At 54.4% G+C, this 15,348-nt stretch overlaps 1 protein-coding gene across 2 annotated transcripts in view; it reads left to right on the top strand.

Moving 5' to 3' along the window:
* SPATA5 (spermatogenesis associated 5) overlaps nucleotides 1-1,911 on the top strand; it is a 132,261-nt gene extending 130,350 nt beyond the window's left edge. For both annotated transcript variants that reach the window (XM_016160227.2, XM_016160228.2), the window contains one exon: nucleotides 964-1,911. In XM_016160227.2, the coding sequence (XP_016015713.2) occupies nucleotides 964-1,140 (177 nt within the window). In that variant the 3' untranslated portion in view covers nucleotides 1,141-1,911. The remainder of the gene's footprint in view (nucleotides 1-963) is intronic.
* Nucleotides 1,912-15,348: the final 13,437 nt, after the last annotated feature.

The raw sequence follows: 15,348 nt of genomic DNA on the forward strand, positions 1-15,348 counted from the left end.
GACGAAGCTGTCGTGCTGCTCCCTGAAGTCCTGTTTTTGCCTTCGAGTCGTAGCCCCCGTCGAGCAGCAGCATTAACATGCAGGGCCCCGACGGTCGCCCTGGGCGCTCGTTAGCGCAGCCCAGAACCAAGGGTCACGTTGTCGCGATTTGACCAAGCCGTCCAAATCTATGCTTGCTTTTTTGAAAGCTCCTCTAAACGTGCTGCTGAGTCCCCTAGAAAAGCGACGGACCCGCTCGGCAGCCGTTAGCCCGGCGGAAGCGGAGGGGCTCTTTTCGGGGAGTGGACAAGCAGAGCGGACGCGCCGAGTGGCCGGGGCCGGGGCGCGGGCGCATCCGTCACTGTTTTCCCTGTGGCCCCGAAAGCCACAGTATCGCCTGTCACCCCACACGCTCTTTGCACCGCAGTAACGTGTCCGCAGGACGGCGCTGGCATCAGCCTGCTTCCGCCCTCCGAAGTCCAGAGCGCCTCAAAGCACGTCTCAGGCTGCGAGACTCGAACCTGCCTCCCTCCCGCCCTGTCAGCCCCTCGCTGAGTCAGCAGAACTCGCCTCTCTGCTCCCCTGCAGCCCTCCAAAAACAGACAGCTCCGCCTGATACTCCCCAAATTTAAGAACTGATTAAAGAGGCGCACATAAAGAAATGCAGCAAAGGTTGACGGGAATGTGGAATTCCGTGCTGGGAGGGGGGTGCCGAGGAGCCGGGCGCTCTGCAGCAGGGTACCCCCCTCGCCTGGTCGCCCTGCCCCGCCCCCACCGTACCGCGCACCCCCTTGGTCTCCTGCGCGTCTGCTCCACCCTCAGCGGGTGTAAATAAATCTCTCTGCTCCTGCTTCTGCGTGCTTAGTGTGTGGTTTGGGAATGACAGCACTTCCTTCTCATCCTTCTGAGATGGAAGCGCTGTAACTCCGGCAGGTAGTTGAGCAAGGTGCAACAACGTCATCGCCTGTTCTCTGTCTCCCTCAGATCATAGCTGTCTGCAGAGAGGCAGCTCTTCTGGCCCTGGAGGAAGACATTCAAGCCAACTGCATCATGAGAAGACACTTTACTCAGGCCTTGAGCACTGTGACACCCAGAATTCCTGAGTCACTGAGACGCTTCTATGAAGATTATCAGGAGAAGAGTGGGCTACATGCACTCTGAAAATTCAAACGTACACAATTCAAACGTACACATTCATTATGCTAAAAATGCTTTCTAGGGAAAACTTGTATTGCATTTAAGTTTTGTCTTGAGAGTGTGAAAAAAGAATTCCTTAAGCAAAATGTTTGAAATATGTTGACTGGAATTAAGAGGCTTCAGTTCTTGTAGACGTTTAAAATACATAGATACAATGAAAATATCCATGAAAACCTCTGGACAGGGGTTTCAGTCTTATCTGGAGATGTGTGCTGAGTTAAAATGCGAACTCTCAGCTTTTTCATTTCTGACTCGGTTCATTCATCCCGGGAAATGCTTTCCTCACTCCAGCACCTACATCGGTGCATTCGTAAATGCCAAACCTCGGGCACCGACTGTACGTGAGGACAGACGTGTGCGTGGCTGACCGCACGGCGGGAGGTAGTTGCTGAGTTTGTTTTTGAAAGCTAAACCGTGAAGCGGCCAAGGGCACCAGCCAGACTTGCGTGACCTTGTTTCCAGACACGCATTTGTTCTCATTCTAATTCATACCCACGTTTTTGCTTTAGCCTTCTTAACCTTTACTTACGGCAATTAAAAAAAGAAGAGTTATTTCATACATTGTCATGCCCTTTGAAAATTTAAAAAACTGGAAACATACGCCCAGTCTAGGCCTAGAACAGTAAACGTGGTGGTTTTTTTCATAAAATGCTGTAAGGAAATCACACGGCTCGTTCGTGTTTTATCTTGTACACGTTTTCCGGTTGCCAATAAACGTTGTCAGTGAGACGATAACCCGAGTCGTGCTCGCTCGCAGGGTCTCCTCGTGCACTCTAACCGTGCGTGCTCGTGCAGCTAGTTAGTTATCCTTGGGCTTCTCTGACACTTCGAAACGGTGCAGGTGTCCCCGGGGAGGCTGTCGGCCGTTGGTTCCCAGGCTTCCCGGCAGAGGGAAGAATGTGCGCTTAAACCCGGTCCCCGTTGGTCTTTGACAATGCCCAGAAGGACAAACCGGGCAAGAAACGCCCGTGATCGAGACAAGGCGGCTGACGCGCCCGAGGTGACAGCCGCTCGAACGGTGCGTCCCGCATTGCGCCCTCCGACCGGCAGAAGCAGACTCACGAGGCTCTTCCTCCTGGGCCGCATGGGTTCGTCAGTGCACGGAGCCACTCGAGGGGTGACTATCCCTTAGGATGGTGCGGCAGGTACAGTAGGCACTAGTCACGTGTGACTGGTTAAACGTTAACTAGTTAACATAAAACACTGACGTTTAGTTCCTTGGACGCGTGCGCCGCGTGCCTGCGCGTCGGGCAGAACGGCCGGTGCGGCAGGTGCGTCTGGGGAGGTCCCGTTGGACTCGGCCGACTTAGCAAACGCTGTAAGTGCTGAGGGCAGAAGAAAATTTAAAACTGTCCCAAAGGCCTAAAAAGGGAAATCAAAGAAATCCCATCAGTGAGCTTGTCCGACGCAGGCTCGCGGGCCACGGCCCGGCTGGTGGGGAGGAAGGCGGCGATCCCGGCCAGCGAGGAGGTTAGATGCTCAGGTCGTTGGGCCCACGCGGCCCACAGTGTGTGACAGCCTCGTGCTGGGGGAGGAGCAGCCTGGAGACGGAATCCCGCTGGCCAGGGACACCACGGGGAGCCTTTCTTGAAGTGGTCTGTGCTTTGGATTAAAAGCGAAAAAAAGAGGCCCCTCTGAACACACGCGCTCACCTGACCGTGGCTTCAGGGTCTCAATTCGCATGACTTCTCTGATAACAGAAGCTCGAAACCTAGAAAGTGACATGAAAGCATGGAATCCAGCTAGAACTCTCTCTGGGTGTCTGGTTGGACCTCAGCCCGGCCACTGAGGACGCCAGCAGCTGGATTAGAAGCCTGGGCCTTATAATCCCAAAGGACAGGGCACATACATGGTACGGCCGCTTTGGAACGCAGCTAGCATGTCTCATCATGTCGAAGGCCCTGCGGCCCACGAGTTCTCGTCAAGGAATGTCTCGGAGCAAGCTGTGCTCCGTGAGGTCACGAGTAAGGTCATGGCACCACGTCATCAGCAGTAGGAAACCGGAAACAACCTGAACATCCATCAGGAAGAGAGTGGACCTCTCTGGGATGTTCACACGTGCCACAGAAAAACAGCGGAAAACGGCGACATGGAAAATGGATGAATGTCGAAGCGAAAGGAGCGTGTGAGAAGAAGGCTTGCGGTGTTTCATATCTAAGGCATGCAACACGCCGCGTGTGGGTCATGGGCACGTGCATCGCGAAAGACGCCACAGAGAGCAGCGAAAAGCCCCACGTCCCGGGGAGGAAGCCGTGACCCGTTTCGTGTCTCAGCTGGGTGGCAGGGCCGCACACGTCACTCGTAACAGAGCTTCCCACATGCCCGGGTAGTCGGGATCACGTCTGAGAGATGGGCCTTACGCCGGCGCGTCGTGTGCAGGGGCGAGGGGCGCCCGCGGTCGGGAGCCGCGTCCCAGCCGACGTCGGTGCCGCCCGGCCAGCCGCCGCCGACTTCCGACGCGGCCTGCAGTGTCGGCCAGGGCCGTGCGTCTGCAAAGTCAGGGGCGAAATGTAGGGACGGAAAGCAGGTAAGAGCTCGGGCTTCTAGAACCCCGAGAACGAGTTGAGAAAAATGCTTTGGCGGACGTTCGTGTCGGGGCGATCGATGTCTTGCCGAGGCGCGGGAGAAATGAACCTGCTCTCAGACATCTGTGTCCACAGCGCTGTGACTGCACGGAGTTGGGAGCTGAGAACTGTAAAGGATGAACACTTCCTCTCCAGTCTGTTACAAACCGATCGTGTTCTATATCTTTAGCGAGCTCATCATTGCCACCGAAAGGCAGTGATACTCCTTTATCTGAAATCGGTGCCCTCTTTACAACGATACCACTAAAATGCTGAGTCACAAGAAAGTCAGCCACCACTAATAACAGTTCAGCCCACCTTCATCTACACGAGGGTTTTACTTTCTGATGCCGGAGTCTCATGCTTATGCATTTAAAATAGTGTATGATCCTATTCTTCGAGCTTGTTTGTGATGCAATACACGGTGTAATTCATGAATAGTTTATGTTCCAGGGAAGAAAGTGCTTTTTCGGCATCTGGTCAAAGTTTGTCTTTGGTGTAGATTCTTCTCAAGGCTTGGGGGATTTTCACATTGACTTTTTTTTTTTTTTCCAGTGTTCTAAGAGACTTTAGTTTGAATAGTGAAATTAATGTTTCGTTCTAACAACAAAACTTAGAAGAGTGGCTTCTAACTTTTAGTTCTGCGTGACCAAGAAAGTATATTTTATAAGCTTTATGCTGACCGCCCTAACTTAGCTTGAAAAATGTTTAGTTTTCTGTTATTTCTAATGTTGAAAACAGATTTCTAAAATGCCATATCGGTTTTCCGTTTTGGAAAAATAATTATTGGATTTATAGGAAAACCAAACTTGAGCATATGTTTATCTTAGTCAGGAGAAGGCTGCCGCAAAGCGGCTAGAACACAGCGCTTTCCCGGGCCTGTTACTTAAATTCCGAAATGCAAGGTTGCCGAGTCCTGGCTCATTCTGTCACATTTGCCTGGGCCCTCCCTGCCTTGAAGGAGGAGCACACACCAAAGCACCTTTTGAAATTTTATATGGATCGAATTAACAGTTCCCAAATATGGTCCACATGGAAGTTCTGAAGGTCCACATTCATTTGCTTCCCCCCTTCCGTTTTCATGATGACAGTCGTATGGCTGGGGAGGCTTTTTACCTAACCCCTCTGTCAAGTACACTCCAAGTATCTTTGGGAGAACAGAATTTATTCCAGCAAATTGAAGCAGAAAGAGATACATTAGAGGGTCTTAAGTGGCTGACGAAATCATTGGGAAACTTGCAGACTCCTCTTTTAAAACTTAGTGATAAACATTTCTGGAAAGATGGTTATAATGTCACACCACACATAACAAAACCCAAGGAAATGAAGGAAAAATAGAAAAAGTTTATGCTGAAATTAGGGAACAGATAAACTCCATTGGTAAATATGTCAAAGGCTGTCTATCAGATACAACACATTTTGGACCAACTTAAAAAGAATCTAGGGAGTTAAACATCTACTCTGCTTTAAAGTACATATGGTACAATAGGAAATACCTTGTTAGCTTGGTTTTAAGAAGCCATCGTGGTAAGACTATTAATTTTAAAACATCTTTTTTGGGGAAACAAAAAGTACTATGATTTTGTGAAATGCTGAGGTTTGGGGGAGGTTTTCTCACCGTAAGTCGGGGGGCCTGGAACACCGCGACTGCGAAGTTTCCGCACGGCCACGTTGCTCTGACCCGGGCAGCAGTGACGGCTCTTCCAGCGGCTCCGGGGGCGCCTCGTGCTTTCAGCCTCTAGGGCGGCTTGCAGGGCACCACAAAGCCCGCCCGCCCCACAGGGAGCCCCGAAGCCAGGGACTGGGCCACGGGCTGGGCGCCAGTCTTCACAGCGACTGCCTGGTGGCTCCTCTGCTCTCCGTGAGAGGGGCCCCCTGCCCACCCCCCCCACCCCCTCTCCGACCCCGCCCGTGTCGGGGGATGGGAAGAGCAGGCCCCGCCTCGTGCTGGCCCTCCGTGCACATCCTTCTTCCTCGTGTGGCTGCCCCGTTCCTTTACCATTGCTTAAGCAGCCGGACCGAAGGTGACTCCCATTAGAAAGCCAAAAAGAATTTTGGCGAACTCACAAAACGTGAGTAATAACATGCCCATGGCGACGGAGGACTCGGCCCTCCCCTCTGGGTTGCTGGGAGAGCTAACTAACGTTTGCAAAGGCCTTTGAGCTGCGTGGAGAGAAGGTGCCACCGAGAGCCTCGAGCGTCGCGTTATTGTGAAGGGATTATGTGCAAGACACAATGCCGGGGGCAGGATATGACTAAAAATAAAGCAGAACTTTCTGTGAGGAAGGTGAGGAAGGAAACGCCTCCCTGAAAAAAGCTCAACTGTCTTTTACTACGAATGCTTGGGCTAGCGCGTGATGGAATGGCAGATCTCAGATGCTACTGTCAGGGCAGGATCACGTTTTCTCGGCATCGTCAAGGTGCACTGTGCAGTCAGTGCCTCCAGGAGGAAAAAGGCTGAGCGAATGTTTGTTTGCATTTCAGGTCGGGGTAGGGGGATGTTAAAAATTGGAAGAAAGGAGGCTGCTCTAAACTAAAATAATTATTGGTGGTCACTACCCACAGATCTACTGATGGAGATTAAAGCTTGTCAGAAACCTCAATAAGTTTTTCACTCGCTTCTCTCTCAAGCAGTGCTTAAAACCCGAAGTTTGAGGTGGCAGCGGTAAGATGTTCTCGCTTGTGCGTCTGCAGAACACGGTGTCTCCTGGAGGTCCCCCTCAGGCGTCGGGAATGCACACTCTCCTCTCCTACCTCCCCCTTCCCACCGCCTCCGGAGCCTGAAGCAGATTAGCAAACAAACAAATCCTTTAATGTCATGGAATACTTTCCTCAGCAAAAATGGGATTAATCGATTGAAAAAAAATTCAAAAAATTCTGCTGCATAATAATGCATCTCTGCCAAACCCCTCATTTACGGCACAAAGGTCATGTCATCTGCATGTCCGCGCTGGCCAGACTTCCCTTCTCCATCCTTCCTCCTCCCGTCTGCCGCGGTCCCCGAAGATGCCCGGTCCGAAGGGGCCTTTAGAAAAGCCTCCGAGCACAAACAGGGACCCGAGGTTCCCGGAGAAGCGGGACGCGTGGAAGGATATGGGGCGCGAACTGCCCCCCATACCCCGAAGGACCCCGCTCCCCGAGCTGCTGAGGCAGCCTCGGTCGGTGGCCGTGAGGGGCAGACGTCCTGGCCACTCATCCTGTTCCCCCGGATTTCACTGTGATAACGAGGAAAACAACCGGTCTGTAGACCCTACTTAAACACTTTAAGAGGGAGGAACGGCTTGTGTCGTGGGCGTAGCCAGGGCGGGCAGCGTGGTCTCCAGTCTTAGAAGGTATCGCTAAGTGCCATTTCGCTCAGCGACCCACCCAAGGCCACTAAGCAGGAGGACGGCGGCCCTGGGCCTTCTGCCTGGCCCAGCAGCGTCCCCACCAAACTGCCCTCCGTCCCCGAGGGAGGGACGGCCATGCCGCCCCATTCAGGAGCCAAGACGGGAAAAGACTATTTTTGGGTTATTTACTCAAACCCATTGGGTAAATTCTGACTCATTTTCACATTTCCCTTTACTCACCCTTGGAAATCTAAGCAACGTGAGTCACCGAACTATCCTGTCCTCTTGGCTGGTGACCGAAGGGTGTGCTACATGCGAAGGAGCAGGTGCTCGTGGCTTCTGAGCGTCACGATGGACAAAGACGTGACCGAAAATGAGGCGGAAGTTCCCTGCAGCTGTCACCGCAGCATCCTCGGGGCACGTGAGCCAGAGCCGCTGCCTCCAGAAGCTCAGCATCTCCGTCTGGCCGTTAGGCTAACAATGGGGAAGGAAGGCTGGACCGCGGGCAGGTTCCCAAGGAGCCTGGCGACATCACATGGCTCATTCCACAAGAGCAGAATCGCATCGCGAAGCACAGCAAGGGTGGCCGGGGCTCGGCCCTGGCAGTGAGTACAAAAGGAAGTCCCGCAGGTCACGCACCGGCGATGCCCTCACGCAGTTTAAAGCAACTAAAAGAATTTTTTGTTTTTTAGTTTAGGAATACAGTAAAACTGTGTAGAAATAACAGCAAGGAAGTACTGCGTTCGGGGTTCAGGCGGATGGGCGGGCAGGGCATGGGCGCCGGTGAGGGGGCGTTCCAGCAGACGCGAGTTGCCCCCCAGCCCTGTTTTCATTTTGGAAGATGGGTTTGCAGACGTCCATGTGCGATGAAGACTAATTAAATAACAAAGTTTTAGCCAGGAACCGGGGATGGAGACCAAGGCTCCATTTCTTATGACATCCCGTGGTCACACTCTGAAGCACGGAGCTCGTAACATCTACCTCGCAAGGTTGTGACGGACGGAATGACATTCCGTAGGTGACGTGGGAGCGTCTTTAACCGGCGCTGGCCGGCCTGCCGCCCCCTCCCTCCCAGCCCAGGGCCCAGCCGGGCCTGGCCGCCCGCCAGGACGTCCTTCTGCCCTTTACGCACATCCGGGGGCATCGTGAACAATTCAGACGAGTTCTCTGTGGCGGCCGCCACCTGCTCTTCTCAGGAATGATTTAGGCATGCTCCATCTGACACCGTTTCTGGGTGGCTCTGTTTGTTTTCAGAATTTCCCTTTCTCGTGGTCTCAGTCCTGGCCGAGCAGGGCAAGCCTAGAGTTTCTCTGAACTTTCCGAAGCCTGCTTTCTAAACTCCAGGGCTCACGTCAGCGCGGCCCGATGGTCTCTTTCCTCTCTTTGACCCGTAAGGATGTGGCCGTTTTTTTTCCTCTCGGTTCCTGGAAGTTGCACAATAGCCACCGAGCTCTTTTTCGTCAGGATTAAGAATAGAAGCTGCCAGGTTTCCTCTGCCTTCCTGCCCACGAGGCTCGCGCAGACCGGCAAGGCCGTAACGCGGGGCTCGCTTCCAGCAGAGTGAGGCGTCTGGTGACCTCTGACCCTGCGGGGCTGGCCCCCAGCAGCCCCGAATCGGCCTGTGTGGGGCGAAGGAGGTGTCGGAGGTGTCGTTTCACTCGGTGGGGATCCCTGCGCGTGTGCATGTATCAGATCATCTTGTGGGACACTTTAAACATCTTACGCTTTTGTTTGTCAGTTAAACGTCAAAAAAACCAAACAGGCCCATGAGGTAAGAGCTGTTATCGGTTCCCATTTCACGGATGTGGGAGCCGAAGCACGACGAGGCCAGGCCATTCGCCTCCAGCCACACGGGTGGCAGGCGGGGCCGCCGGGCCGCTTCGCTTCTCATGCCTGGGCCCCAGCCGGCCCCTCGCTCCCTGGCTCTCTGGACTCGGGGGCTCTCAGGACTCGGGGGCTCTCTGGTCTCAGGGGCTCTCAGGACTCGGGGGCTCTCTGGTCTCGGGGGCTCTCTGTCTCTCGATTTCCTTTGCCAGAGTGAGAATGACAGCACCGATGCCGTGGGGATTGTCACGGAGGTTAAGCGAGGTGACGAAGCGCGGCCGGTGGCAGTGGTCCCGGCTGGCAGGCGCCCGCCTCCGGCAGCTGTCAGGAGCGGGAGTCACCCCGTTTCTGCCCCCGCCCCACGTCTCCTCTGCCGTCAAGCCACGCCTCTTCTGCACGTGGTCACATTTCCGAAGTCAGGTTCCACCTCGAACTCCACGCACACGCTCGATGAGGTCGGCTTGCTCCCCGAGAGTCGGCGCTCGGGGTCCTTCTATAAACGGCGCCTGCGAACTCGAGGAGGTGGGCCACGGGTGTTCGTTTTGTTTGCATAGCCCGTTTGTTGATAACCTGAGGGCGGGGGCATGTCTTGGTTTTTTCTGCGTTCTCTCTCACGCTCTAAATAGCAAAGGGCCGTAGGGTGCGTGAGTGTTTGTCCCAAGGCGGGACGGAGTCCGCTCTCCCAGGCTGACGAGGGCCAGCCGATGGCAAGGTCTTGGTGGGACTCCGAGGGGCAGTCTCGCACTGAGGACGGGGGCCTCGCTGAGAGGGCGACGGGCCCCGCCCAGAGAGGTGGGGACCGGCGGTGCCGCCCCCAAAGCGTGGTCTGCGGCGCTTGCCTTTCGGTGGTGCGGCTCTTCCCGCGACGGCCGGTGTCGAGCTACCCGAGCGGGGTCACTGGATCTGGGAAGAGTGGCTCTGGGAAGAGCGCACCCTCTCCCCCCCCACACCCCTTCCCTCGCTGAGAAGCGCCACCTAGGAGAACCCACTCGTCCGTCCCGTGTGGACGCTCTGGGTCCCTCCACAGAGCCGGGGCTCCGGCAAGCCAGGCGGGAGGGGGCTGCCGGGGCCGGCGGGGACGCGTCCGGCCTCCCGGGCCTGCTGCTCGCACGGCGTCAGGCCGGTGGGCACAGGGCTCCCTCGCCGCTGCCCTCAAGACCTGCGGGCTCGGGAAGATCCTCGTCGACTCTTCGTGGCCAAAGCCAGTCAGCGAGAGGGAAGCGTCCGGCCGTGGTCCGCGCCCTGGTCTCCCCCCTGGTCCCCGCGCAACGGTGGCAGCAGGTGTAGGACTTAAAACACGACTCAGCACCAGGTCCTTTGGCGGCTGCGACGCCGTCGGAACTCCAGGTGGTGTGGCTGCTTCTTTCCTTCCCCGAGAACGGTAACTTGCTCACCGCGGCGTTATTTGGGTCGGTGGGCGAGGACTGGCAGCGGGCAAGCGGCCCCGGCACAGGCTCCGTGGCGCCTGAGAAGGGAGCAGGGACTCGGCATGTTATGTAACCGCTCCCCTCCGTCCCGGGCCCTGTCGGTCCCCTGCCTGCGTGTCTGGGCTCGGCCGCTCGCGGAATCCGTGCTTCGGGAGGCGGGGTGGGGCGGCCAGCCGAGCCCGATGGCGCAGCTGACTGGCCGCGGCCCGAGGAGGGGCCAGCTTACCCCGGGATCCAGCACGCGGAGCCCAGGCCCCGCCGGGCACCGGGACTCTGGAGCGCTGTCCCCCGCGGGGCACCCCAGACCTCTGTCCCCCGAGCTGCGAAACAGCCGCACTTCAGAATCTAATCATGGCTGTGGCTGATTTTCATTTTTGTGCGGCAGACTTTTTATTTAAGGGTATGTAAGTGTGACATGCATACAGAAAAGTACAAAAATCTCAAATGTGCAATTCGACGAATTGTCACAAAGCCAGTACAGCCAGGCAGCCAACCGCGGGGACCGGAGGCTCCCAGCGCTGCCTGGCCCAGGCGCCCCCTCTCCCCAGCGGCGCCCGCTGGCCCCGCGAAGGAAAAGCCGTCGTTGGCTTTTCGGGCTCTCAGTCAAAGGTCTGACTTTCTCCACACTGGCCTACAGGGACTCTAACTTAGCCGTGTTTTTAGACCAGAGACCGAGGAGCTGTGGACCGTGTGTTGGGGGCATCGCTGAGCCGGGGGTCATGTATGTGGAGGTCGGGGCCACCCCCCGGGGCGCACAGGGGACAGACAGGGCCCGTGTCTTTCACAAGGACCCCGTCTGCATAAAGACTTCGCCTAAGACGGTGAACTGCAGAATTCCTGGAGCCGGGCGCGGGGCCGATCGCGAAGGTCCACAGTCAGGGCCAGAGAGGCGGTGGCCGCGTGCCTGGTCGTCGCGCGGCAAAGCACCAGGACGGCCTCGGGCCGTGCGGGCGGCAACCGTCCCGCCTCAGGCCCGGGCCCAGGACCGGGCGCCACCCCTTCCTCTCCATCTCCCTCCCGCTTCCCTGTCAGATCCTTTCCTTGGGGTCCCCAGTTCCAGCCTGCCCCAGACACGAACCTCTGTGTTCGAGGTGCCTTGAAGTAGAATGGAATAAACACAGAATTCTTCCTATTTCTCTAACCAAAAATGTGCCACCAGCTCTATCAGCCTCGATGATGAGGTTCGCGCACCTGCGTGGCCTGGGTAGCTAAGAACCAGTGAACGATGAGCAGGGGCCACTTCGCCCACGGGCGCCGCCTCCCCGGGCCCCGTGGCCGAAGACAGTGTCACCGTTCGGTCCTCCTAATGGCCGTGCCAGCCCTCCCCGGCTTCCTGTTCCTCACACCTGCCTCCTCCACCTGGGAGAACAGCTAATTATTGCGAAAATGTGCTTTGCCGAACAGCCCACATGTTCCACGCTTCCTGTGCATCGAAACGCCTGTCCGAGTCGGGCAGCTTATTCTCCGCATTTGGTAAATCTGGAATCTGAGGGTAGGAAGCGTGTTCGAATTAGAAAAGTTTGGCGCCTTCCTTGGAGCTCTGCGGACAAGTGATGAGGGAGGTGGAGAGTCCCCAGTGTCCAGAAGGCGGAAGGGGGCGTGCTGCTTGGTGCCCCACCCCAGGGTGCAGCACGAGACCAGGAGTGAGGGGCCCGGGCCATCCTGCTTGCCATCATCTGCGGCATGACAGTCACAGTCATGGTTTGCTGGTCACAATTTTCTACGTTTTCGTGTCCTGAGGGTCTGTATTTTTATTGCTTGAGTTTATTATTGTAGTGATTAAAACCAAGAAAGAAATCTATATCCATCTGTGGCTTTCCCAGGCTCCCGAGTTTATCTTTAAAGCCGAGTTGCAGATAAAAATCGGTCACCTTTCTTTCCATTCAAGATTTTTAAAAAATAATAATTGTTTTTTCTTTGAATACCTGTCCATTTGTGGTTGCAGTGGGTAGGACAAAGGGAGTCCCTTGGGGGAATGAAGCGGAGGACAAATATTTGTCGAGCGAATGAGTGAACATCGGAGGTAGCATCTAGAAGGCTGAGTCTCAGCCCGGAGCGTGTTGGCCGTCAAGGGTGAGGGGCAGAGGTCGGCGTTCGGGAAAGCGTGCAGGCGTGGTGGTGGCCCAGGTTAACTGCCGCAGACCTGGCGGCGTCGGTCACAGCCGGGAGGGCGGCAAAGGCATGCGGGAAAGGAACCAGGGACCGCTTTTGCGCTGGCGGCCCCTTTTCCTGGCCGTTTCGTGTTCTTTCCCCAAAATCCCAAAGGTATGAAGAAGAAGGAAAAAAATAAGAGAAAGGAGTGACCGGTCCTACTCACCTGGAAAGGAAAGGACTGGCATGGTTCTGCAAATATAACACCGTGAAAATCTTCCAACGTCTCCTCCCGCTAGTCGGGCTGGAGACTGCGGGCTTCTCCTCGGCGGCGGCGGCCGGCGTGACGAGGCAGGTCGGCAGGTGTCTGCGCCCGTAGCTGCAGGTCTCAGCCTCTCCCCCTCTGCCTTCGGGAAATCATCCAAAAGCAGCAAGGAAAACGAAAACAAACGCATACCCTATTTTTGGCAAAATTGGAGAGCGGTATATTTTCTAGATTCCAAAATACGTAAAAGGCCACCAAATGCAGCCGAGTTAGTAGGAAAAAGAGGGGGGCATTCAGAGAGAGGCTTTCTGGGTAAGACGACTCTGGGTCGAAGATCCAGGTGACAGCCAGGAAAAATACGCTTACGGAGGGCGAGAGGCCTGTCAGGAGGGGCAACGCTTCCCCCTGTGCGATAGGTAGGATTATTTGTCCAAAATAGTTACCGACCCTGCCTAACGCCCGGCACCTTCCGTCTGCTGCCTAAATCTTTACGTATCAGGGCCGTCCCTGCTAAAGATCCATGTATCCCACTCCGCTGGCACCGGCTTGGCCATGAAACTTGCTTCGGCTAATGAAACGCCATTGGAGTGACGGGCGCCGCTGTCGAGCGGAGGTTTTAAAGAGCCACCGTGTTGTTCTGCCGCTTCTCGCGCCGCCACGTCCTGGGCAGGGCTGCTGCTGCGATGAGGAGGCCACGTCGCTGCGCCGTGGTCACCCTGCAGGTGAACAGCTGCGAAACGGGTGAGAAAGAAGCCCACGTTGCGGGCCACTAAGGTGTTCGAAAATCAGGTCATCGTTATTCAGAGAAAAATAGAACACCAATAAAGATTTTCCCAAATATTAGAAAAAGGAAATGAAACAAACGACCCCCAAAAATGTGTGCGCACGATGAAAAGCTGCTTACAACACTGTGAAAACAAAAAGCGCCGAGCAATACAGAATGAAGCCCGACTAGACGCAGAAATGGGCTGAACTCGCCGGTGAAAGAATGAGGCTTTCAGACTTGACCGCCGCGTTGACAGACTCCAAGGCGGCCCCGTGACCTCCGCCTCCTGGACTTGGTGACATCGTGTAGTGCCACCACGTGAGCGAGGGAGGGAGGGGAACCGGCGACTTGCTTCTGACCAGCGGAGTATGGCAAAGATGACGGAGCGTTATTACCTGTGATTACGTCGTGTTACGCAGGGCTCCGTCTTGCTGGTCAACCCCCTCCGGACACAGTCTTCCCTGCCTTGATGAACCAGGCAGCCGCGTGGGAAGCCCACGGGGCCAGGAACCTCGGGCGACCCCTCAGAACTGTGAGTAGCGTCCGGAAACTGCCGCGGGCCTCCAAGAGCTGAGGGTGGCGTCCAGCCCAGCCAGCAAGAAGCTGGAACCCTCAGCCCTACGACCCCAAGGAAACAAATTCTGCCAACTACCTAAGTGAGCCGCGAAGACCGTTCTTCCCTACTCGAGCCTCCAGCTCAGCTCACGCCCTGAGCGCAGCCTCGCAAGACCCCGAGCACGAGACCCAGCCGACACGTGCCTGGGCTCCCGGCCCATGGAAGCGCTGAAATAATAAGTTTTCATCGTTGCCAGCTATAATTTGTTACACAGGAATAAAAAATTAGTACGACTACCAAGCAAAATTCAATTCTATGCTGTATACAGGAGACATATCTAAAAGAAATTTTTTTAAAATGTGTTAAAAATAAAGGAAGAGGAAAGGCCTGTTGAACAGAAAAGACGGCACACAGATAGAAATCATCAGACATGGTGGAATTTGGGATAAAAACATCGTACGAAGGCAAAGACAAAAATGTAAAGAGTACGATTCAAAATAAAGCTGTAACGATAATGACTTTTAAATACCAAATAACATAGTGGCAGCATTCGTAAAGCAGAAATAATAGAAAAAGCAAAGAAAATTTGAAAGAAAAATACCAGTAGTAGATTTGTTTTCTTTTGGTTCATAAGAGATCAAATATCCAAAAAATGTGAAAAGATATGGAAGACGTAAATAACACTGTTAGTAAGTGAATAGTTCCGTAACGTAGGTGCCAAGTTTCCTCTCCCCATCCAGAGAACATATCTCAGGTTTAAGTGTCCCTGAACTCAAACCTTATATCTGCCCACAAAGGAAACCTCACCAAATTCCCAAAAGTTAAAATAGTGTAGACAAAACTCTCTGATTACGACGAAAACAACCCAGAAGTGAATAACAACAAAAGCCCCTACTACCTGGAAATGAAAAAGCGGAAAACAAACAAACCAATAAAACCTGCAGCTCTGGGATCAAAGAGGAAGTGAAAACTGAAATAGAGAAACCAAAAGTGAACATACAAGGAATAGAAAACCCATATGTCGGAACATGTGGGATATAGCTACAGTAATTTTTAGAGGGAAACTTCATAGCCCTGTCTGCTTATATCAATAAGCAAAGAGCAGAAACAAATCGAGCATCTTACGCACAACATAATATGCTGAGAAATGCACAAGGGAGAAGGATCGAAATAAAAGCAGAAATCGACCAACGAGAAAACAGAAAAAACAGGAGCAAATATAAACATTCGGAACAAGTCTTCCGAAAACACAATAAAATAGACAAACTGAGAGCTGAACAATTAGCTCGTAGGAAAGGAAAGAGTCTCTAATGCATCTGCAAAGGCGTCCCACCCCACCACTGCTATCAG

Source organism: Rousettus aegyptiacus, unplaced genomic scaffold (assembly GCF_014176215.1).
Source record: "Rousettus aegyptiacus isolate mRouAeg1 unplaced genomic scaffold, mRouAeg1.p scaffold_m13_p_16, whole genome shotgun sequence".
Classification (NCBI taxonomy): domain Eukaryota; kingdom Metazoa; phylum Chordata; class Mammalia; order Chiroptera; family Pteropodidae; genus Rousettus; species Rousettus aegyptiacus.